Source organism: Staurois parvus, unplaced genomic scaffold (genome assembly GCF_062004578.1).
Source record: "Staurois parvus isolate SC_StPar_1 unplaced genomic scaffold, SC_StPar_1.0 ptg000195l, whole genome shotgun sequence".
Lineage (NCBI taxonomy): Eukaryota > Metazoa > Chordata > Amphibia > Anura > Ranidae > Staurois > Staurois parvus.
In genome coordinates this window covers 11,446,516-11,470,416 of record NW_028317991.1, presented here as the reverse complement: position 1 = coordinate 11,470,416, position 23,901 = coordinate 11,446,516, and the positions used below count along the sequence as shown (strand labels likewise).

Below are 23,901 nucleotides of genomic sequence, written 5' to 3'. Positions count from 1 at the left end.
TTCAAAAAAATAGCAGTGTTTGTATTCTTCTTTACAAACTCAAACATTCACTGTATAAACTGAAAAGTGTTTGAAGATTTTGCTTTCCTTTGAATCACTTAATGAATATTTAGTTGTATAAGCATTGTTTCTGAGAACTGCTGTACATCCTGTGTTGCATGGAGTCAACCAACTTCTGGCACCTGTGAACAGGTATTCCAGCCCAGGATGATTGGACCACATTCCACAGTTCTTCTCTATTTTTTGGTTTTGCCTCACAAACTGCATTTTTGATGTCACCCCACAAGTTTTCTGTTGGATTAAGATCCGGGGATTGGGCTGGCCACTCCATAACCTCAATCTTGTTGGTCTGGAACCAAGATGTTGCAAGTTTACTGGTGTGTTTGGGGTTGTTGTCTTGTTGGAACACCTATTTCAAGGGCATCTCCTCTTCAGCATAAGGCAGCATGACCTCTTCAAGTATTCTGATGTATTCAGACTGATCCATGATCCCTGGTATGCGATAAATAGGTCCAACACCGTAATATGAGAAACATCCCCATATCATGATGCTTGCACCACCATGCTTCACTGTCTTCACAGTGTACTGTGGCTTGAATTCAGTGTTTGGGGGTCGTATGACAAACTGTCTCCGGCCACTAGACCCAAAAAGAACAATCTTACTTTCATCAGTCCACAAAATGTTGCGCCATTTCTCTTTAGGCCAGTCAATGTGCTCTTTGGCAAATTGTAACCTCTTCAGCACATGTCGTTTTTTCACCAGTGGGACTTTGCGGGGGCTTCTTGCAGATAGCTTGGCTTCACATAGGCGTCTTCTAATTGTAACAGTACTCGCAGGTAACTTTAGACCTTCTTTGGTCTTCCTGGAGCTGATTGTTGGCTGAGTCCTTGCCATTTTGGCTGTTCTTCTATCCATTCGAATGGTAGTGTTTCGCTTTCTTCCACGTCTTTCAGGTTTAGGTTGCCATTTTAAAGCATTTGCGATCATTTTAGCTGAGCAGCCTATCATTTTCTGCACTTCTTTATATGTTTTCCCCTCTCCAATCAACTTTTTAATCGAGGTACGCTGTTCTTCTGAACAATGTCTAGAACGACCCATTTTCCTCAGAATTTCAGAGAGAAATGCACTGTAACCAGCATGTACAACATTTGCTGCCTTTCTTCCTTAAATAAGGGCAATAATTGCCACCTGTTTTTCAAAGAATGAATGACCTCACTAATAGAACTCCACACTGCTATCATTTTGAACATGCCCCTTTCAATGAGTGATTGAATTACACAGAATCAGCAGCATGCATGTCATGACTGTTGGGTCTGTGGGATTTCTATCACTCTACTACACCTGCTAGTAAATTATTTGCCATGTAGAAATATAATTTCTACCAAAAACAGTGATTGATCAGGTTAGTGATGTCTGACTGCTATTATTTTGAACACAACTGTATATCTTTCCTCTCCTAAAATGTCTTGCCTCATCTGTTTTGCAGGATGAAGATAGATGACATTCTGTTTATTCTCATTGCACATGGTATGTTAAATTGATCAGACTCCTGGCCTACAACCCATGGGCAATACTAGTTTATCAGGATCTTCTGCCCCTTGATCCGGTTTGCCATAGTGCTTAACGGTTGGTGGTAAGGCCAGGTTCTGAGTGACAGCTGCACCTGAGTCTGGTTCCTATGATGCCAAAAGCTTGGAAGCCTATTTCCTGCAAGGTCTGTCTTTGAACATGGAAGGGATGCTTCACTTGGTGTGTGTCTCCACCATGTGAGTTTTTGCATGGGAGAAATCCTCCTCTTCCTGCAGCTGGGTTTGGACCAGTGTTTGGCTCTCATCGGGGTTTAGGTTTCTGCCATTTCTGTCCTGTTCCATAGATCATTGACCCCCTCACTCCTCGGTTAAGATGTTTGTTTCCCATTATAGCTACCCCCATTTGTTCACCAGTGACTTTGAGGCTCGCCATCTGTTGATCTCAGCTCTTTAGAAGTGCTGTTGGAACCCATTAGAGACCTTCCTCTCTCCTCTTACCCACAAGGTGTTTTGTCTTGTAGCCAGGCCCCCTACTAGGTAAGCACTTGATCTGGCAACCTTATCTTGCAAAGAACCCTTTTTTGACTTTGCATTAGGAAAAGGTAGTGTTGAGGCCCATGACTTCTTTCGTAAGGTAGTTTTTGCCATTCACTTCAACCAGGACTGTGTTTATATCCGACTCCCGTTCACTGTAAAGTAATTTCCCTCTGTTTTTTTGGATGCCACAGCTTTATTTAGAAAAACTGATTGGCCCTACTGTTGGCCCTCTTCTCTTGTAATGACCATGCTCTTGGTACTGCTTTGTTACAAACCTGAGGTATGCTGAAAGTAGGGGGTTACCTGGGCTGGCCTACAGTTTGTTTGCCAGTAACCATTCATCTTGTAGGCAACAGTATAACACACAGATTAAAATAGAAGTAAGGGCAAAACTTTTTTCATTTCGGATAAAGTAAGTAAAGCAAGTTAACCCTGTCTAAGTTTTTTTTTCTGTGCCCCATTGCTGGATTTCTCTTTATCTGCTGTCCCATAGCTCAGTCAGGAAGTGAGAGGAAATGCCCCCAAAGAGAGGGAGTCCTTGGTTGCTAGCAAGGTCACCAGAACTAGGGTCCCCATTGGAAGATTTCCCCTCTATTCCTGTTTCGGTGACAATCCAAAATCTAGGATTTTCTTTCATTAGGGAGATTCATCCTCTGAAATCCTAACAGGGACACAGACAGCACTAAAAATCTGACAGATTTTCTAATCCCTCTCCAATCTATCCAAACTGAAAAAAACGTATTTCCTTTAGATACACTTTAAAGGATAAGTTTACCTTTGTAAAAAAAAAAAATGTAATACATGCTCATTTTTTGCAGGTTAAATATGCATTTATTTATTTTTTTTACTAGGAGCCTGCAAAGCATCGCACCCAAGATCAGCAGATCGCGGGTGCAATGCAGTACTCCGGTAGACTGTCAGTGTAAGCTGCTACTTGTACAGGCAGGCAGTTACACAATACCTAGAAGAAACGGTGAACTACCTAGAGCGCTAAACAGCGCCATGGTAGTTCATTGATAGCTGCTAGCTGACAGCCAAAAAGGCTGTCAGTACTTGTAGTTCTTTCATTCACAGAGCTCTATGAATGAATGATGCAGCCGGGTGGGTGGAGCTCTGGACAGTCGCGTTTTTTTTTTTGTTTTGTTTTTTTTTTTTAAATTATGAGACTGATTAGATCCCTGTCTCGCTGTCACTAGAGGTGGTGGGTTGGGGTGAGGCTGCAGCAGTGGGAACATGTTACACGTTCCCCATAAAAACAGGAGGAATTTGTACCATGTTCCTTAACCTTTAAAGCCTACCTGTGTCCCTCAACTCCCAGAAAAGGGGTTTTGGTGAGTGAAAAAAATCCAATTTTATCCCTAGACCTTTCCAAACACTGGCAGTTCTCTGTCCTGCTAAGAAAGGTCAGAGCTCAGATCTATATTGGTATGCAGTAACCTGATAATTATTGAGCCACCCATATCTTCTGTAAGAGCACCCTATCGGACTATACTATATGTTTAGAGATGGTGAGGAAAAGATGAGCTCAAATTATCTTTTTATTTTTATACGTTTAGATATAGAAAAGCAAATATAAAATAAATTATGGTGAGTGATTTTTTTTTTTTTTTGTCTACACTTTTTAGTAGTCTCTTTATGGAACTTGCATCATTTCTGAAATACTTCGTTACTTTGAAGTTTGATCTCTGTACAGATAGTAAAATATATGTTTATTGCCACCTATAACCTGTCTGTTTGGAATCTTCTATGTACACAGTGGGGTGTATAACCGGTTAGCAGTGCTATAAGTTTTTATGTGCATTTTATTTGAAATGTTTTGCCAAAAAACGCACAGAGATGCATTTTAAAGCACATAGAAAATGCATCCACATGAAAGTGAGCAATAGTCCTAAGCCACAACTGCTTCCCCCATAATTTCATATGTGAAAAAACATAAAGCTGTAAACATCTGGTATTTTTCCTGAGTTTAATGGAAACCTTTATTTTTTTTTTTTGTGAATAGATGGTAAATCAATTTCTTGCAACAACCCATAGAAAGCCTATAACTTGGTAACCGAGAAAACAAGTTTTTTTTTTTTTTTTTTTCAGGCTTGTGACATTTGTGAAATTTCTGTTGCAATTGACAGAATGCATAACCACCCTCTTTAAGAGCAAGGATAAGTCCTTCTGAAAGAGAACTATATAAACTTAACTTGGGCTCGGACATTCCTCTACCCTTCCCTAAACAGCAGCTATACTAAAAACTGATGGTTTACCTTTGCACTGTTGCAGTTACGCTGAATGGAGGTTTTTCCTTTTTTGTATATCTCATAAAGGTATTCTTCAATGAAAAATGAAAACTACAAAGTGAGATTCATACAGTTTAGCGGAAAAATATATATATATTTTCCTCTTCAGACTGAAGTGCACACCTCTCTTTTGTCTGTAATCTGATTTAGATTCACTTTATTACAAGGCATAAAGTCATGGCTGAAACCTGACTGTTGTCATTCGACTGTCCAATAAGAGTGTCTCTGTGGCCAGGAAAGGTTCTCTTATTTGACAGTGCAGTGGAAATTGTTAGAGCTTAGCAGTGAAAGCAGAAATAAACTGCCACATCAAAAGAAAAATTTGGGGCTCCCAGCAGCTTTGCCATAATGTGCTAGTATGTACCGCATATTAGCCCATTAGGGCAGACTTGCCTAGCAAGCGATTCCCCGCCAGCACTGCGATGTCAGCTCTCCCTCCATCACCAACACTTGTATTTTCTGCCAGTCTTCTTCTGGGTTTGGAGTTTTCATCCTCTGGAATGGACAGTCAGGAATGATGTACTGTACTTCCACTTGAAGTGAGGGAAAGTCAGGAATGATGTACTGTACTTCCACTTGAAGTGAGGGAAAGTCAGGAATGATGTACTGTACTTCCACTTGAAGTGAGGGAAAGTCAGGAACTGGTATTGACCAAATCAGAGAAACAGTCTCTTCTGGGTGATAAAGATAATAGCAGATGTCTTCTATTGTCTGCTCCTAGGCAAGACTTTTACCAGTTAAGAGAGTAAATGTGTTAAAGGATAAGTTCACCTTTTGGAACATGTTCCACCTGTGCTTAGGGTGGAACATGTAATATGTTCCAGTAGCTGCAGCTTCTCCCCACCCTACCCCCAGTGACAGTGACCTGGAATATTCCCCCAGCACCCGCTGTCACTGTTTGAAAATTATTTTTTTCTCCTGCAAAAGGTGAACTTATCCTTGAAGGGTTCCAATAGTCACATGACCATCAAATTCACTATTCTGTCCCAACTGCAGTGGCCAAGCCAGAAGATATCACACTTCCCTTATGGATTCTCCATTGTGTAGAATTAACAGATCGTTTGAAAGAACATGACACCATTAGTATAGTTTTGTAAACGGGTTAGAGACCTGTTCTTTCCTTCCTGGGGTCCAAAGTGATCACGGTCCTCCTGTGTGGTGGTTTTTTTTTTTTTTAAAACATAACCTCAGTTGAGGCACATGGAGAGGCCAAGACAACTTCATGAAGATGGATGTAGTTGTTATGGTTTGAAATTAAAGTATTTTGCGGCCACTTGTGGCTTTGCAAGGTTTATGCATGATAGTGAATGACCAGACCAAACAAATTTGTGAATTGTCACAAAATAGATCCAATCTAGACAAATTGTTCTGCTCTGATTATACAGGTGACCCCAGATGGGGAATATTGGGAATATGGGTATCTAGAAGAATCAATCAAACCTGAAAATACATATGGTTTCATAAATTGCATGTTTTTCCATTGAATGGAGGAATTGAACTGCACACATGTAAGGAAACTGGAAGGCCACACCTCATCTGGAAAGTGTCAGATTAGCCTGTATGTGACCAGCTCTTTCTCATTGATCCCACTGGTATTGTGGCATGCATATGTGTACAAACACAAATGTTATAGTGACTGTTGCTTTTATATATTTGCAGCCACTTTGCCAAAGAGTTCGTCGTTTGGCCGTTCAGGTGCTGGTGGCCAGGTCAACACTAAACTTCAGAAAGCCCAGTCTTTTGACGTCGTTATGTAAGTATTGAGCATTTATGTTCCATTAGCACATTTGAGCTTGCATTTTGGGGTTTCCTAACCTCAGTCATACAGGCATATGAAAGAACCAGTTTAACGTTTTTTTTTTGTTTTGTTTTTTTAAAGTGTTCCTAAACCCAGAACCCTGCATTCACTGTTTCTGGTCTCCTACAATACACAGAACATGGACGTGAAATTATTTTAGTAAATATAAACTGCTAAATACCTTTTCTCATCTCTCAGAGCAGTCTTGTGACTTCTAGCAGTATCCAGCAGAGCACATTTTAAAACTTGGAGTTTTCATTTTGCCCTAGGAGGATGCAGGACACCTGACCTCTGTCTGGACAGTGCTGATTGGCCCTGTGCTGATCACATGTACTCTCCCAAGAAAAAAAAAAAACCTAGCAATACACACCAAACTGAGCATGTGCAGAGTGACTCCATAAGATATGTCTTATCAGGAGATAAGAAGGGAAGGATCAGAGACGACAGGATCAAACAGCCTTTTTACACAGTGCAGAGTGTTAACATCTTAGGTTTCAGAGTGATTATAACAAGCATGCTGTGCTGCATATACAGACTGATTTTACTGTTGTGGGTTTAGTAACACTTTAATGAGTGTGTTGTGTGGTACATAATGGGTCACTGATCCATATGTTCTGGTGGTCCATTGTTAACATACCTGCTTACACAAGCTCTGTTTCCAATGGAAATTGTAGACCTACATTGTGTTACTCCTACAAGATTGTATTTTTTGTTGTGAAAATGGAAGCCATTTGTTGACTCTTTTTATTTTGGTTTTCCTTTCTGATGCTCTCTGATACTGAGGTTTCTGTTTGTTTTTTTGTTCTTACTCTATTTCATTTTGTTGTTACTATAGAAAACATTTTTCAATAAAAACTATCTGATTAAAAAAAAAAACTAATCGCATTTTCATGTTCTGCGTACTGTGGGAGACCAGATCTAATGAATGCAGGGTCCTAGGTTTAGTAACACTTCAAGTTTTGGGGGAATGTTCGAAGTATGGAGAAGAACCATCAAAGTTTATAAAAATATTTTCTTGTTCACAAACACCTTTTCAATTCCAGCATTAAAATACAGCCATGCTACCGGTAACAGTTTTGCATCCGAAACACATACAGCACATCTAATAAACTGATTTCAAGCAAAACTGATTGGTGTTCGTTGTGTACCAGGGACTAGATGGCTTTTTTGCTCAGAATTCTATCAATACATTTCCTAACTGGTCTCTTCACCTCTCAGTACAGTCTTTCATCTATTCAATCAGCTTCCAGCCCCATGTGCTGTACATCATGAGATAGATACTTATCAAACAAATCCCCAACAAAATTGTACACATCTATTGAAAATCAGGCTTCCTCTCATTTTACAAAGTATATGCATATGTTTTGGTGTATTTTTGCTTGCAATCCCAGGAAGCCAATTTAAACCGTTTTTTGTTCCTGATTTGCAACACATTTACTGCTGTATAGGAGACCAATTTCCATGCAGAGCAAATGCACAGTTAAGTGCTCATGGACAGATTTTATTCTTTTGCAGTTCCACTTTAGGTAACAGAGAGAGGAAAAAAAAAAGCTGCAACCTTCTAATACATCTGTCTCAATGTTTCTGTTTAGCATTGCCATGTAAAAGAATTGACATCCGATCAGCAGGTGACGCTTTAGGCTCTTTCACGTTTTCACCTGTCTTGGTACCACCTGTTGTAAAAATCCTGTTTTACAGAGTGAAGTAGCTCAAACTGAAAATTATATACAGGTGAGACAGAGCAGTGGCCTGCTTGGAAAGCAAAGATTGTGTGTGGTGTGTCTTGTTTTATAAAATATTGGTTAAAAAAAATAAAATTGATCCAAACATATTTTTCCTTATTTAAACCTAAGGACAGTGCAAACTTACAAAGCAAACCAAGATTATAGATGCTAATGTTATCCACTTCTCAGTGGTTTGTCTTCATGTTCACATGCTATGACATGCAACTTTCCAGTTTGTGACTGCCTTATCTGGATGTAAAGAGTTTTAATTTTTCCTGGCCAGTGTACAGGATGCCAGGATTGGGTTCTGAATGGCAGGAATATTTCCCCGCTATTTGGGTTATAGTCCCTTTTAGGGGGGACTATTTGAAAGTAATGTTGAATACTCTGGTTCTCACCTATGCAGGATGAGGGGTTTCGGAGTAGTCTGGCTGAAGAAGAGCAGACTGGTTTTCAGTACTCTGAATAAGCCCTTATTAGGGACCCAGAAACTAACAGGTTTAAAGAATTTTGGGTGGGAAGAACTTCCAAACACTGATTCCAGGGTCTCTGATGCTGAAGTGGTTAGGCCACATGCAAGGGGTAGTCTTGAAAAGGAAGATGAAAAACACAACACCTGGCTTTGTATGATAGTTTGATACACCTAAGTGAGCAGGGTGAACTAATACTGGGATTGAGCCATGGTTGCTGAACTGTGGAAACCTCTTCCTTGGGACCCCTGCAGCAGAAGGAAAAACCCTGAAACCCCACTGTAGGACCAGTAGAGCGACAGTGAGCCATTACCTTACTTTATGTTTGAGTTATGGACTATTTTGTATTTGGTAGTAAGCTATTTTGTTTTGCCTGTCTTGGAGAGACCAATAAATACGACTTACTTTTACAAGTGGCTTGCTGGTGATCTCGGGCCCCATATGACATCAGTGAAGGTATTGTCTTGCAAGACCACAGAAATCTATTTTTCTGGTCATTATTATTTATCTTTTTCATTTCAGCCCTCCTCCAGCAGCGGAATGGGCCGTGCCGCAGTCTTCAAGACTAAAATATAGACAGTTGTTCAACAGCCATGACAAAACCATGAGTGGCCATCTTACAGGTAACTTCATTTTAATAACAAGTGGTAACATAAATTTCTAGTATGTGCCTACACTGTAAAGCTCAACTCCAGACAAGCGTTTTTGGTGTTTTTTTTCCGGAAAGTTTGGGAAGAAGTAGAACCTACATCAAGTGTTTTTGCTGCCACTGTTTCCATTGGAGTGATTTTCCTTCTAGAGGGTTCCCTTTCTATTTGTCGTCTGGAACTGAAGTGAGGGATAATGGCTCAAATACAGACACAGACAATAAAGACTTGAAAAACATTTCTAATCATTCCCCATTCTACCCAAAACTAAAAAGAATTTTATATGGTCTTGGGCTTTAACTACTTCCTGTCCTTTGATGGGAGTGGTGAAACAATGCTCAGCATAAATGAGTACACCCCAAATGATATGTTAGAAAACCTTTCCTATCCTTTCAGAATCAACTTTTTCTATGGGACACCATAATACAAAATACTGCCACAAATGCGGGCCATTGATTGCAAACAAGATTTGTTAATTTGCACGCATAAAAAATTTGTTTTTCCTAACATTCATTCAGGACCATGTTGCAAAAATGAATACACCCCAATGACAGTCTTAGGAGAAAAAATTTAGACCACAAAATCCTCATTAACAAGAATTCAACTACAGGTGAGTCTAATTATTCATTTAACAGGTGTCCAGCAGACAGTTGAATATAAAAGGGCGTTATTTAACAAAGCAAAACCCTTCCCATTTCATGCCGTCAGCAATGGCACCACATGGAAGATAAATGTCACAAGTCCTGAGAAAGAAGAAAATAATTTCTTTACACAGGTGAAGGCTACAAGAAGATCAGCAAAGCTTTACTTATCAGTCAGAATACTGTAGCAAAAGTGATACAAAAATTTAACAAAGATGGAACTGCAACCATCTCACAAAGATATCCAGGCCATCCACAGGAGTTAACACTTCGACAAGAGTGTCTTCTGATGGGAAGGGTTGAAAAAAATCGCCATGCAAGTTCACTACAGTTAGCTAAAGAAGTAGAAAGCCACACTGTGGTGATTGTTTCCCATGACACAATTCAGCATACACTGTAGAGGAATGACATGCATGTGTGTTGTCCATGAAAGAAGCCTCTTCTAAAGCCCATGCACAAAAAAGCCCACCTAGAATTTGCCAGGTCCCATACTGAAAAAGAAGACTACTGGGACTCTATACTCTGGAGTGACGAGCCCAAGATAAATGTTTTTGGAACTGATGGATTCAAAACTGTATGGCGTCGCAAATGTGAGGAGTACAAAGAAAAATGCATGGTGCCTACAGTGAAACATGGTGTTGGCAGTGTCCTGTGGGGCTGCATGAGTGCTGCTGGTGTCAGGGAGCTGCATTTCATTGATGGTATCATGAATTCACAGATGTATTGCTCTGTATTGAAAGAGAAGATGCTACCATCGCCACTCTGTGCCCTTGGTTGTTGTGCACTTTTCCAACATGACAATGATCCAAAACACACATCTAAGGCCACTGTTGCATTTCTGAAGAAGAACAGGATGAAAGTGATTCAGTGGCCAAGTATGTCTCCTGATCTGAACCCATTCAAACACCTATGGGGTATTCTGAAGAGACAAGTTGAGCATCACTCTCCATCCAGCATCCAGGCTCTAAAAGAGGTCATTCTCGAAGAATGGAAAAAGGTCAGTGTTGCAATATGTCACCAACTTGTTCATTCCATGCCTAGAAGACTTGGTGCTGTCCTTACAAATCATGGAGGTCATAAAAAATACTAGATGGAGTAGTGTTATGGAGTGTATTAATTTTTGCATCAATTAATTTGAGTAAAACGGAAGATTCTGTAATCTAACTTTTATATTATTAACCTTCCTTTCATGTAATGAGCTAAACAAATGTTCTATAAAACTCAGTTTTGTCAAAATTGTGGAACTTGTTCCTGTGTTCATTGAGATATTGATTAAAATCTTACTTTTCAAAAAGGGTGTATTCATTTATGCTGAGCACTGTACCTTGGTCATTATTGCATCTGCAACAGTGACCGAGCTTTCATTATCTAAGGAAGAGAGTCCAGCTGGCCACACATCCGTAAAATCACCATTATTGTATAAAAATACACAACCTCAAAAATTTGACTGAATTAGCTGTGTCTCAATCACCACAGTCCAGACAGAGATCATACTCGTAAAACGATAGTGGCATAAAAAAACAAAAAAAACCTCTCAAATAAAATTAAGAAGATATATCAGTAAACATGTTAAAACCGCTATAGAAGAATGAACACATAGCAAACGTGAATAATCTGCACATTTGTATTCATCAAGCTGTCGGCACAGATGTGGTAAAGAAATATTGGTAATCATCTTTCTCCAGTAACCCCATTTGTCACTCAAAGTATGAGACATCCCATTCATGGTTAAGTCCCACCTTTTTTTTTTTTTTTATTGGTATTTAAACTAAAGGTCCAAAATTCTTTCTTCTTACCCATTATCCTAAATGTATCACCTCCTCTCTCCAGAGGTTACCAGGGATTCCTTGAGCAACGAGAAATGTCTGCCTCTCAGATAAGTTCACATTGATACCCTTGGTCCTTTTAGCTATCTGTAAGGAGCTAATTCTTTCCAATGATCACAAGTGTAAGCAGCTTTCTTCCCACTGACCATCACACTAATGTATCATGAGTTGTAGATAGTCATTTTTAGCAGGGGTTACCTGAGACTGGAAAGGTATTTCAAGGGCTCCTGTGTGTTGAAAAGGCTGATATAAATGATCATGTAGGCGATCCCTCAGTCTACGGATGGTACGACCCACATATTGAATCACACACAGCTGACAAGTGATAGCATATACCAAATACTTTGGTGTTACAATTAAAGAAGGAAGAGATTTTGTAATTTTTATTTACACTGGTAAAATAGACAACTTCTCCCCGATTAATATGTGGGCAACAAACACAAACTTTAGCTCCAAACTGGAAAGTGCCTTTGAACTGTAGTCAGTGAGATGAAGTTTTCTTCTCACTGGAAAACATACTGGGACAGGTATCTGCCCAACGTAGGGGCTCTGCGAGAAAATGTTTTTATAACTTTCAATAACACTTGAGAATAGACAGGATCATGAAACAAAACAGGTAAGTACTTCTGAATACCATTTCTTACTTTCCCAAATTCAGTATTGTAAGCAGTGGAGAAAACCGAGATGGTACTGTAATGTAGAGCTCTCTTCTTATCTCTTAACAAATCACAACATGTACTTTTGCCAATGGCAAAAAGCTCTACTTAGCATAGGTCTGGAATGCCCTCTAGGTTCAAATCGTTCCAGCATTGCCCAGATTCATTATCAAAATCACCATTTTCACTGCAGACCCTCCGAAGTCTTAAAAATTGTCCTACTGGAATATTCTTAATGGTATGGCTGGGGTGTCCAGAATCTGCTCTCAATAGAGAGTTGCTGGCAAAAAGTTTTGATGTAACTTTGCCCCCCTCACCTACCAAAATAACATCCAGAAAGGCAATAAACTTAGAGTCCACATGGCCTGTGAATTTTAAGTTCAGTTTGTTGTTGTTCAAATAGTCGAGCCAATTTTCAAGGCTACCCATTTCATCAAAGCAAACAAACCGTAGTAGTTTGATAAATGGTGAGTGGGGACAGACATTCCCAAAGATGTGGGACCTCTCCCACCAACCCATGAAAAGATTGGGTAGGAAACTGGAGAACTTGGCTTCCATAGAGGCCCCGCACCTCTGGGGATAGCAGTCCCCAGCGAACATAAAACAATTGTGTGTTAAAAGATATTCCAAACTCTGTATGATGAACTCCTGGGGCACCAAAGAGTAGTTGCTGGATTGTTTCAGGAAGTGAGTGATTGACTGCAAACTCAACACATGGGAAGTTGAGACCAAGAAACTAGTCACATTACTTGTGATCCATACATGGTTCGGAAGCCACTCAAAATCCTGAAGTCTAGCCGGCAGCTGTTTGGTGTCTCTGGGATATCCATGCAGTTCAATTACCGATGGTTGTAACTGGTGATCCACCCACTGACTCTGATTCCTGTCACGATCAGTCAACCACTCAAGGGGTTTCATGCCTTGTGTACCTTAGGTAATCGATGGAATACTGGCATGATCGGAGCATGTGGAATGAACATATTTGTGTTGCCGGTAAGGTGATCTCTGTCTGGACTGTGGTGATTGAGACACAGCCAATTCAGTCAATTCTTTGCAGCTCTGTCTCATTTACCCTGCATTGAGTTTGTAATTGAGGGTTTAACAGATGTAATTGTATGTGTGCCCGCTATATAAGCCAGTGTTGAATAACGTCATTGTACCTATGACTAAGCGCCGATGTTGGGGTGAAATGTGTTCGCTTTCATGCTATTTTCCCCCTTATACTGCACTGTGGAGTTTCTATGTGGATTTTGATACAATACATTTTGATGTGCGGCCAGCTGGACTGTTTCCCTTACATATGATTTCTGCAATGAACAGAGCTAGCACCTGCTAATGTGTATTGGAGGTAGGTTCGATTTAACATCGACCTTGAGCAGTGTTTACTTCTTCTCTGACCGAGGTATCATTCTTTAGATCCGTCAATTCTCTAAAAGTAAAAAGTGATCCTAGCAGCTGTATATGATCGCTGAAGCAGTCTTTACCAGGGAGCCCAGTACCTATGCAACCGGTCGCATCGGATTCCCTAGACCAAGTGAGAGGATCTTCTGTTCCACTCTGACGTCATAAACCGGAAGCTACAAGGATTTATAAGGCATCTAATCAAGGCTATCTCGGTTTGATCAGATGCTTTCTAATAGACCCTAGGTGTCTTCATAAAGAAGACCTGTCATGGCCCATGATATCACAAGAGGTGGTGTTCTTCCCTTGTGAAAGCAATAGAATTCAATCAAAAAGAAAAATGTAAAGATACAGTGTCAAAATTGTTTTAAATAAACTAATTTAAAATATATTTAGAGCACGTCCGAGTGAGAGCAATAATTCTAGGGCCAGACTGTCTGTGTAACTCTAAACAGGTATCCTGTAAAGGCTATTAAAGCGTCGCCTATGGACATTTTTAGGTACTGTTGTTTATCACCATTCCATCAGGGTACACACTTTTAAAGCTTGAAATGTTTGATATCTATTTACTTGGCATAACATCATCTTTTATATTTTACAAAAAATTATTTATTGTGTTTTATGTGCACTAAAATTTAGGATGCACCAATACCATTTTTTTTTACAGTGAGTACAAGTAACAATATATTTTTTTTTTCACTCTCCGATACTGATTACCGATACCTGCTGGCAACTGTTTTATTTACACTTCAGCTGTCAGCAGGGGAACCCCGCTGACCGCTAAATGAGTGATAGGTTGTTAAGGATGCGGCGCCCCCACTCCTTAACCACTTAGGATCTCACACCTGTTCACTCCTTTATGGACCAGAGCAATTTTTACATGTCTGCTATGGACCTATTTAGCGATAACTTTTTTTTTTTTTTTTTTACAAGGCTTTCTTTTCACGAATATTGTCTTGCAACAATTATTTTTGTTCACAATCCTTAGGCAATTAAATGTAAAAAAACTAAAAAAAGCCTTTTCCTTTTTTTGAGCAGTGTTCATTTAAAAAGAGTGTTACTGCATATAAAAAGTGCACATTTTATTCTCTAATTTGTCCTGTTTAAAATGACACAAAAAATATTCTGGTTCAAAGCATTGAAAAGTTATTTACAATGTGAAACGTGTAAATAAATATATATTAAAAATATTAACGAACAAAGCAAACAAAAGAACGTTTAATTATTAAAAGTTTATAAAATAGAAATGAACAAAAAAAAAATCAGCAGGAAAACCATTAAATGGTGGAGAATAAGGAGTTAATTAGGGCTGACTAGAGTAAGTTAAGGGTTAATAAGAACAGAACATTTAATTGCAGAAAAAAAACAAACAATTTTGTTTACTTGACAGGTTTCTTTTAACTGACTTCTGCAGATCAAAGTTCACCCCCCCCCCTTTTTTTTCTTTTTTTAACAGCTCCAATTGCGGGGACGGTTCTTTTGATTACACTTCAGCTGTTAGCAGGGGAACCCAGTGAGCTGTGAGTGTGGAGGATCCCGCTAACATCTGAAAGAACTGAGCCTGAAGGTATCGATTTCGGGTATCGGAGCATTTTGCACGAGTATCAATACTCGTGCAAATGCTTAGTATCGGCACCAATATCGGTATCAGTGCAACCCTACTAAAATTTTATCAAAGTGTATTTTTTCCTGAACATTTCTTTTGATAAATTGCTGGGCAAATATTGTGTGACAAATTGCAACAACAACCATTTTATTCTCCAGGGCCTCTGCTTAAATATATATGTTTGAGGGTTCTGAGTAATTTTCTAGCAAAAAAATGCTGATTTTTACATGTATGAGAGAAATATCAGAATCGGCCTGGACTGGAGGTGGTTAAATGTTAAAATATTTGCCAAAGTTATTAATTCTACTTTTTGTTTAAAAGGGATCGTTTTTAGCACATTTTAGTTATTTTTGGTAGAAATGTGTTTCTTTTAACGCTCTCCCTTGCCTCTTCTTTGCCCTCGCACCTTCTTTTGCATTTAGGTAATTTGTGTTTAATAAAAACTGAAATCTGTGCGTCCAGGGACAGGTTAGATGCTTTGAACACGTAATGATTTTGGAAGTATAAAGTTTGCTTTTTAATACTTCCCAGAACAATTTCTCTGTATTTAACTAAACCAAATGGAAAAGACTAGTGTGAATGTAGCCTTAATGTTCGGGTTTGTACTGTATGTGATGCGTCTCAATTACTTATTTCAGGTCCACAAGCTAGAACTATTCTTATGCAATCTAGTTTACCACAAGCCCAGCTGGCAACAATTTGGTAAGGCTGTTGAAAGTCTGTCCATCTGTTTGGTTACGTGTTGATTGTGTTGTTCTCAAAAATATTTTGATTTAATTGTCTTAAGCCCAATATCCTTGTTTTATTAAAATATTAGATAATGGTTTTTAAATAAATTTCCTATTGCTAGTAACACATCTTTGTTGAGGAAGTTTCATAGTAGTTATTTTAGATATCACTGACTTTATTTTATGTCCGGTTTAGTAAAAGGGAATCCGTTTGTGTTTATAATTGAACTGGAACTGGTTATTTTCCTTTCTCCACAAGCTTACCATTTTCAATCTAGAGGCTATAGGTTGTGACAAATGCATTATTAGTGCACAATAATTTTATATAAGTAGAATTACCTTTTAAGCTCTTTGCGCCGGCCGTACGCCAATGTGGGGCCTCCCAGCGTCTGGGCCTTGACGCTGAGTGGTCGCACATTTGCATGCAATTGAGAAAAACATATGTGTTCCCAGCACACATGTCTGGTACTCATGGAAAGGTCCCGATCTCCTCTTTCGATCGGGACCTTTCCTGATCATGTGATGGCGAATCACGACGGTCACATGACCCTAAACCCCCGCCCTGCCTCCTGGCTTCTGAAACCCGTAAAGGGACGGGAGGCGCTGGTGCCAAGGGGTTACAAGGTCACTTCATCCAAAATTTTCTGTTTTTTTGTAGGTGTCATCAATCACCCAAATGCTTCTTTCCAGGACTGTGTGTGTGAGAAATTTTTGCTGGGAGCTATATGTAAGGGGGTCTAAATCCCTATACTTGAATTCCAAAGTGTCAGTCCAACCGAAACTGATATTTTAATCTAGGAGGCTAAGGCAGGTCCTGGCTTCTTATATGTACTTTTCAGCTGTGAGATCTTTCTGCCATAATTTCCAAATCCTGGTCTACTCCACCTGGAATTTTCTGGTATTCTTGCCTATCTTTACAAGTTCCAGCTGCTCCTGTTGCATTTTTCACATAAAATTGCAGCAGGCAGAGGGAAAGCCCCTCTTAATGGCCATAGCAAGTGTTCAGACCTGGGAACTCAGCACAGAGATCCCACCAGAAGTCCTTGAGATATAAAAGAAACAGGGTGCGTAAAGGGTATGTAACCCCTACAAGTGTTATTTAGTCCTTTTTGGTCTGTCAGATATACTACTCAAGGAGTTTTTGATAGTTGCAAAAAATATCTGTTCCTGACAAAATCTTGTCTTCCTGTGATCTGTATTTTTGCTGAACTCTCAATTACATTGTTTCCAGTTGTCAGAGGGGATGGCTTCTGTAGTCCTCAGTATAATTGAGAGGACAAGGGGGAAGTTTCTGTTGCTTTTTCCAAGGGTAATGATGCTGATTCTCCATAGTTATAGTATGGTGAATGTGCATGGTCTTCCTGGGACAGGTAGTATTACTAGCAAGATCAGCAAGTGAAAATAGATGGGAAAAACATGAAAAAAAAATGTTGTTCTTGGGTTTAGATATGCTTTTAATTCGCCAGCATCTACAAAAGAAAAATTAAACCATCAAGGTTAGGTCAATTTTTTTTTCTGAAATTATTACCTGTATTGTAGTCTTCAGTAGGGTTGCACTGATACTAGTATTGGTGCCGATACTAAGCATTTGCACGAGTATCAGTTTCTCCCGCTGACAGCTGAATTGTAAAGAAAAGAATGCTGGCAATTATCGGTTGTTTAAGGAGCAGGGCTGCCGCGTCCTTATCAACCGATGATGTTTCGGCTGTCACCAGGGTTCCCCTTCCCCTCCCCGCCTCCTCCTTCCCTCCCACAAGCTGTCACTTGCCAGGTAGGTTCCCCTCCTCCTTCCCTCCCACCACCTGTCACCTCTGCCGGGTGCCTTCCTCCCCCGTTGCAGAGGGTTCTTCTAGCGGGTTTGTAGTCCTGCATGGTCCTGCAGCTTCCAGGTTGTCCGCTGCGGCTGCAGGCGGCTCTCCTCTGGGTTTTTTCCTCCCCTCCCACTAGCTGCAGAGGGTTCCCCTAGCAAGTCTGTCATCCTGCATGTTCTGGCTGCTTCCTCGTTGCCAGCAGCGGCTGCGGGTGGCTCTCCTCTAGATGCTCCTCCATTTTTTGGGGGTTTTTTTTCCCCGTGTATTGCATCTGCTCCCGTTCTCCCAGGCCAGGAGCTTGTTGTTGAGCCATCCATCCTGGATCCTCTCCACACATAGCAGTATGGACATGTGAGTGGACAATCTTAATTCCATGTGAAAACAAAGTTAACTACTTCTATTGGCTGGAACTTTGTTTAGCTTTCTCCTTTGCCCAGTGTTTTTCCATGTTTGTGTGATGCAGACAAGCTTGGCATTGGTATATACAGTACAGTAGTATTTTGGGCTTTCTTTATGTAGAGACTGTATATTGTCTCAATTAAAGATGGCTCTACTTTAAGGACTTTGCACTGCAAGGGCTGGTTGTTGGACATAATTTTTGAACTTATTAAATAATCAATTTATCTTTTTTTTTTTTTTTTTCTTTTTTTTTTCACTTAAGTATTAAGTATTCTTACTAGTATCTCATCCTACCCTCAACTGCCCTGCCCTAACTTACCCCCACCTCCCAAAATACTCCTCTACCCTCTACCTACTCTTCATAGGCAATAGGTATCGGTAATTGGTATCGGCGAGTACTTTAAAAAAAAAAAAAAAAAAGTATCAGTACTCGGGTGTTAAAAAAAACAAGAAATGGAATTGGTGCATCCCTTGTCTCCAGCTTGATTTAGCATATTTTCTTTCAATTCCATCCCAGGAATCTTTCAGACATCGATCAAGACGGGAAGTTAACAGCAGAAGAGTTCATCTTGGCTATGCACTTAATAGACATTGCAATGTCTGGCCAGCCGCTCCCTCCAGTGCTTCCTCCTGATTACGTGCCACCGTCGTTCAGGTGAGGAATACAAACTAAACTTTCAGCCGGAAAAACAGGACTGTATTTGAACATACATTTATATACATTTTTTGGAAAGTTTTCTATGAGAAAGAGAGGTTTGTGTGACCAGTTCTGTTAGATTAGAGTGCAGTAGGTCAAACTCTAGTACTTACCAGACTGCACAGTCAGAGTCACCTACTGCATAAGTGCTTTTGAAGAAAAGGTTATAAAAATGAAGAGTGTTAATATGCCCATCTGATTTCATATGCATTTCTTTTGCTTCAGTTGGGCTTTTTAGATGCTTAGCAAATCATTTTTAAATTGATATATTAATATATGCCAGACTTTTACACTACATAGCGGTAGCTAGTCAGGTGTGGTGCAGACAGTTATGTTGACAAGGAACATGTTGATAACAGCAGATAAATGACCCCTTAAGCCCCCGTTCACACCAATGCGATTTGACAGTTCAAAATTGCATGGCAAGTCGCACCCTATTTGTACCTATGGAACTGTTTGACATCGGTGCGACTCCGACTTGCACTGATTTTGAAAAATGTTCCTGGGCTATTTTTGGCAATTTCATGTGTGACTTGCATTGACATTTGTGCATGAAATTGCACAGATATCTGCAAGCCGCACTGAAATTGCGCTATCCAGCGGCTTTGAAATTGTGCTACTTCAGCTGAAGTAGAGCATTTTCAAAGCCGTATTTGTTGTGAACCAGGGCTTAGTCTGCCGTTTTTTTCTTTCTGTGTTTAATCGGCAAGCTGGGGTTATAGAAGAGCTAAAATCATATACTTTAGCTGCAAGTGGTGTTCTTCACCTGGTTATGCTGTGTGAGGGAGCTGTGTAAATCTAAGCTGGATGAAATATTGCTACTGCACTCTTTATATGAAGTGAGTTTAGTTTCCAGAAACTATCAATCCACATAACTTGAAAGTGTGGAAAATACGACACCAGCACACTTTAAGTTTCATGCCCCTTCTGCAGATTCATATAATGATCATTGAATAAAACCTTGAACTGAACTATATAAAGAAACATAACATCTTTCTGACCATGTAATGCATATATGTGGTGGCAGAAAAAGTGGTCCTTTACACCCAGCCACAATACGTATGCATCCATGGCGGTGTACGGTTGTGTGTTGAGGGCGCACTCTGTCTCCCACAGCTCTTTGGTCATGATTTTTAATTGGTAGCCAGTGGGATGGGCTCCCGCTCATGTGACTGCTATGAGAGCCAATCACAGCAGTCACATGATTGGGTAACTTCTGCTTCCCGGCTAAAAAAACGGCTATAAAGGGATGCTGGGAGGAGGAGTGAACGGGTTTAGGTATGCTGGTGACATATTTTCCATGTGTAAATCGCAGTCCTGAGAAATACAAATTCCATGGCAAGTATACTCACATATTTTTTTTTATTCTGTGCAGTTAACAGTTTGCCTGTAGTGCAGCTTTAGTTTTAGCAATCATGTGAGCAGTTTTTGTATATTTTTTTTTATTTTTACTGTTTGGTTTGCTTATTTTTCACAGGAGAGTTCGGTCTGGCAGTGGCATTTCCATAATGAGCTCTGTGTCCATTGATCAGCGATTACCAGAAGAACCAGCAGAAGAGGAGCCTCAACCTACAGACAAGAAATTGCCTGGTAATTAATGTATTTAGTTCTTTGAGTTTTTTTTTTTTTGCCTTTGTATGTTGGTGACTGCAATCTTTCAGTTTTGTTTGAGGACGTTGCCATACTACTTTAGTTAATTATGGAGCTTTTGTTCATTTTGAAGGCAACTCAGAAATGTACTTCATGTATTTCTGAACTGCATTAGCATATTTCTTGAAATATTATACAGTGTGTGCTTTATGATAGTATTAACCACTTCCAGTCTGGACACTTTTACCCCCTTCCTGTCCAGGCCAATTTTCAGCCTTCAGTGCTATCACACTTTGAATGACAATTGCACAGTCATGCAACACTGTACCCGTATGACTTTTTTAGCATTTTTTTTAGACAGATAAAGCTTTATTTTGGTGGTATTTATTCACCACTGGGATTTTTATTTTTTTTTGCTATGTAAATTAAAAAGTCCAAAAATTTTGAAAAAACTGTTTTTCTTATAAAATTTAGCAAATAAATCGTATTTAATCATAAATTTTGCCCAAAATTTATTCAGTTATATTTTTAGTAAAAAAAAAAAATAACCCAAATTAGGTTGTAACCAAAAATTATAATTTTTAAACATTTTTTTTTACATTTTTATTTTATTTTTTTATATTTTTTGTTTATTTTTTACGTACTGTCACCCTAGCAGTACAGTGTCACCATGGTGACACTGTACTATTTGTGGGGGGTGATAAAGTCACCATGGTGACACTGTACTACTTGTGGGGGGTGATAAAGTTTTTCTTTCTTTTTTTTTTTACACTGATTGCTTTTACACCCATAAAGGATGTAAAAGCAATCATTTCTCCTTCTCTCTAGCTGCATTCTTGCAGCCATTGAGAACTGAGTGAGCTGTGATTGGTCACAGCTTGTCACATGGTACAAGGCTGTTGTGAATAGCCTTGTACCATATGACCTCTGTGATCATTCACAGATTTCACACGTAGTAAGCAATGATGTCACAAGTGACATCTTGCTTACTACTCTGCATGTGATCACTGATTGGCCAATCAGTGATCACATGATCGGGACCTCATACAGAGGTCCCGTCCGATCGGTGTTCCACTGTGCCCGGAGGACACAGCGAGCACCGGATCGTGGTGCTGCGTGCTCCCTGGGAACGCGCACAAGCAGGGTGCGGAGAGGCCGTTTATAAACGGCCACCCGACTCTGCACTGCCACCGTCCGGACGTTTATATGCAACTCGGGAAGTGGTTAAATCCTATTGTTTTATGCATTCTAAATGATTTGTCAGCACCAAACATGTATAGGTCTGTGGTGGTCACAATGGCAAATACAGCTAAAGTAGAGAACTCTGAAATTGCAAGTTAAAAATCGTGTGTGCATGTATGCACACTTTCAAACTTATGCATCTTTGACTTTTCTACGTCTCTTAGCTGCTGTTCAGACACAGTGCAGGACCTGGGATTCTCTATGACCTATTTGCTTCAGCTCTGGGAGCCTCATGGAGGTCATAGACTTTCCATACCCCCCTTTTAGTAAGTTATTATTTTCTTCAAAATTGCATATTCGTTCCCACAGCAGTCTTCTTGTGAGGGAATGATTACATCATTTCCCTCAGATGGTAGCACTCCATCGCCGCTTCCCAGCGCATTATGAATTGTGCAAAAGGTAACAAAGTTTTGCAAGTATGCAGAATACGCAGTTTTTGACTTGCAATTTCATTGTGTTTTGCATTAAAGAGAGATACATTATTTGTGCAAGTTGTACAGCAGTGTTTTTGTGAAGGTTTGTGGTTCTATAGCAGCACCCCCACCAAACTGACAGCACTTAGGTGTGGCAGTGGCTGTGTTTATATTCTGGTACGTATATATGCGGCCTCTCGGCGTTAAGGACCACCCACTGCGAAGCCGCATGCATGCATACTGTTGGTGTGAAGAGGTTAATTTTTACAATTATAATGAAATAATTACTTGTGAGCCACCTGGAGTTAACCTACTCTATTATTAAATCAATTTCATATAAAGAAAAATTAATATGTGATACTCTTATAGTGTTTTGTTGATTGTGTACTTAAATCAATATTAGATCGCTAGGCACTAATTACACCCTCTCTAGGTGTGTGAATGCAAACCACGAATTCCAATGTTGTACCGCGCTCCAATATTATTAACCTTTAGTGATTATGTGAATCTCTTAATATACCACCTATAATCCAATCATTTCTTACATCTAAAATACTTAAATATACAAGTGATATGTATATATATATGTAAATTAAATCATATTGTAAATATAAAAAATTAATCTGTATCAAAAAAAATTAAATGTGAATAAAATGAAAATTCATGAAAAATTAATAAAAAGTGAAAAATAAAAATGTCAATTATATATAAATAGAAAAAAATTTAATTAAAAAATGGGAATGTCAATCCTTTTCTTTGAAATTGAGATGGTGGTGTTATTCAATTTAATTAATGTGATATGTCTGTGTTCACAGCTTGAACCTCTCTCTCCTGTCTCCTCTCCTCTCTCCTCAGCACAGCCTTCTTAAATGTGCTTTCTTCACTGACTGCTTCATTTATTCCTCCATATACGGAACATGCAGAGAAGGGAAAAGAAACATAGTGTCTTATCCGGGATATAAATGATTTATTGCTCTTTGATCTCCCACTCACATTGTGTAAATATAAATAGCGCTTTGCATACAATGTATCCAGATTGTGCTTCAGACAGCCTGGCTGGTGTGTTTGCTTTCAGTAAGTATACTCGCCGTTCCTCTGTTCCTCTGTGGAAGCGTGATGACGTCACCGCCCCTCCCCTACGCGTTACGCTACAGGGACTCGTAGCTTCCTCTGGGGGATGTAGGAAACTACATCCCCCAGAGGAAGCTACGAGTCCCTGTAGCGTAACGCGTAGGGGAGGGGCGGTGACGTCATCACGCTTCCACAGAGGAACAGAGGAACGGCGAGTATACTTACTGAAAGCAAACACACCAGCCAGGCTGTCTGAAGCACAATCTGGATACATTGTATGCAAAGCGCTATTTATATTTACACAATGTGAGTGGGAGATCAAAGAGCAATAAATCATTTATATCCCGGATAAGACACTATGTTTCTTTTCCCTTCTCTGCATGTTCCGTATATGGAGGAATAAATGAAGCAGTCAGTGAAGAAAGCACATTTAAGAAGGCTGTGCTGAGGAGAGAGGAGAGGAGACAGGAGAGAGAGGTTCAAGCTGTGAACACAGACATATCACATTAATTAAATTGAATAACACCACCATCTCAATTTCAAAGAAAAGGATTGACATTCCCATTTTTTAATTAAATTTTTTTCTATTTATATATAATTGACATTTTTATTTTTCACTTTTTATTAATTTTTCATGAATTTTCATTTTATTCACATTTAATTTTTTTTGATACAGATTAATTTTTTATATTTACAATATGATTTAATTTACATATATATATACATATCAATTGTATATTTAAGTATTTTAGATGTAAGAAATGATTGGATTATAGGTGGTATATTAAGAGATTCACATAATCACTAAAGGTTAATAATATTGGAG

At 39.4% G+C, this 23,901-nt stretch overlaps 1 protein-coding gene across 4 annotated transcripts in view; it reads left to right on the top strand.

Moving 5' to 3' along the window:
• The window catches only part of ITSN1 (intersectin 1), a 221,290-nt gene that overhangs the window by 70,577 nt on the left and 126,812 nt on the right, over nucleotides 1-23,901 (top strand). For all 4 annotated transcript variants that reach the window (XM_089677961.1, XM_089677960.1, XM_089677958.1 and 1 more), the window contains 5 exons: nucleotides 6,015-6,108; nucleotides 8,870-8,970; nucleotides 15,763-15,826; nucleotides 18,580-18,717; nucleotides 20,237-20,349. In XM_089677961.1, the coding sequence (XP_089534087.1) occupies nucleotides 6,015-6,108; nucleotides 8,870-8,970; nucleotides 15,763-15,826; nucleotides 18,580-18,717; nucleotides 20,237-20,349 (510 nt within the window). The remainder of the gene's footprint in view (nucleotides 1-6,014; nucleotides 6,109-8,869; nucleotides 8,971-15,762; nucleotides 15,827-18,579; nucleotides 18,718-20,236; nucleotides 20,350-23,901) is intronic.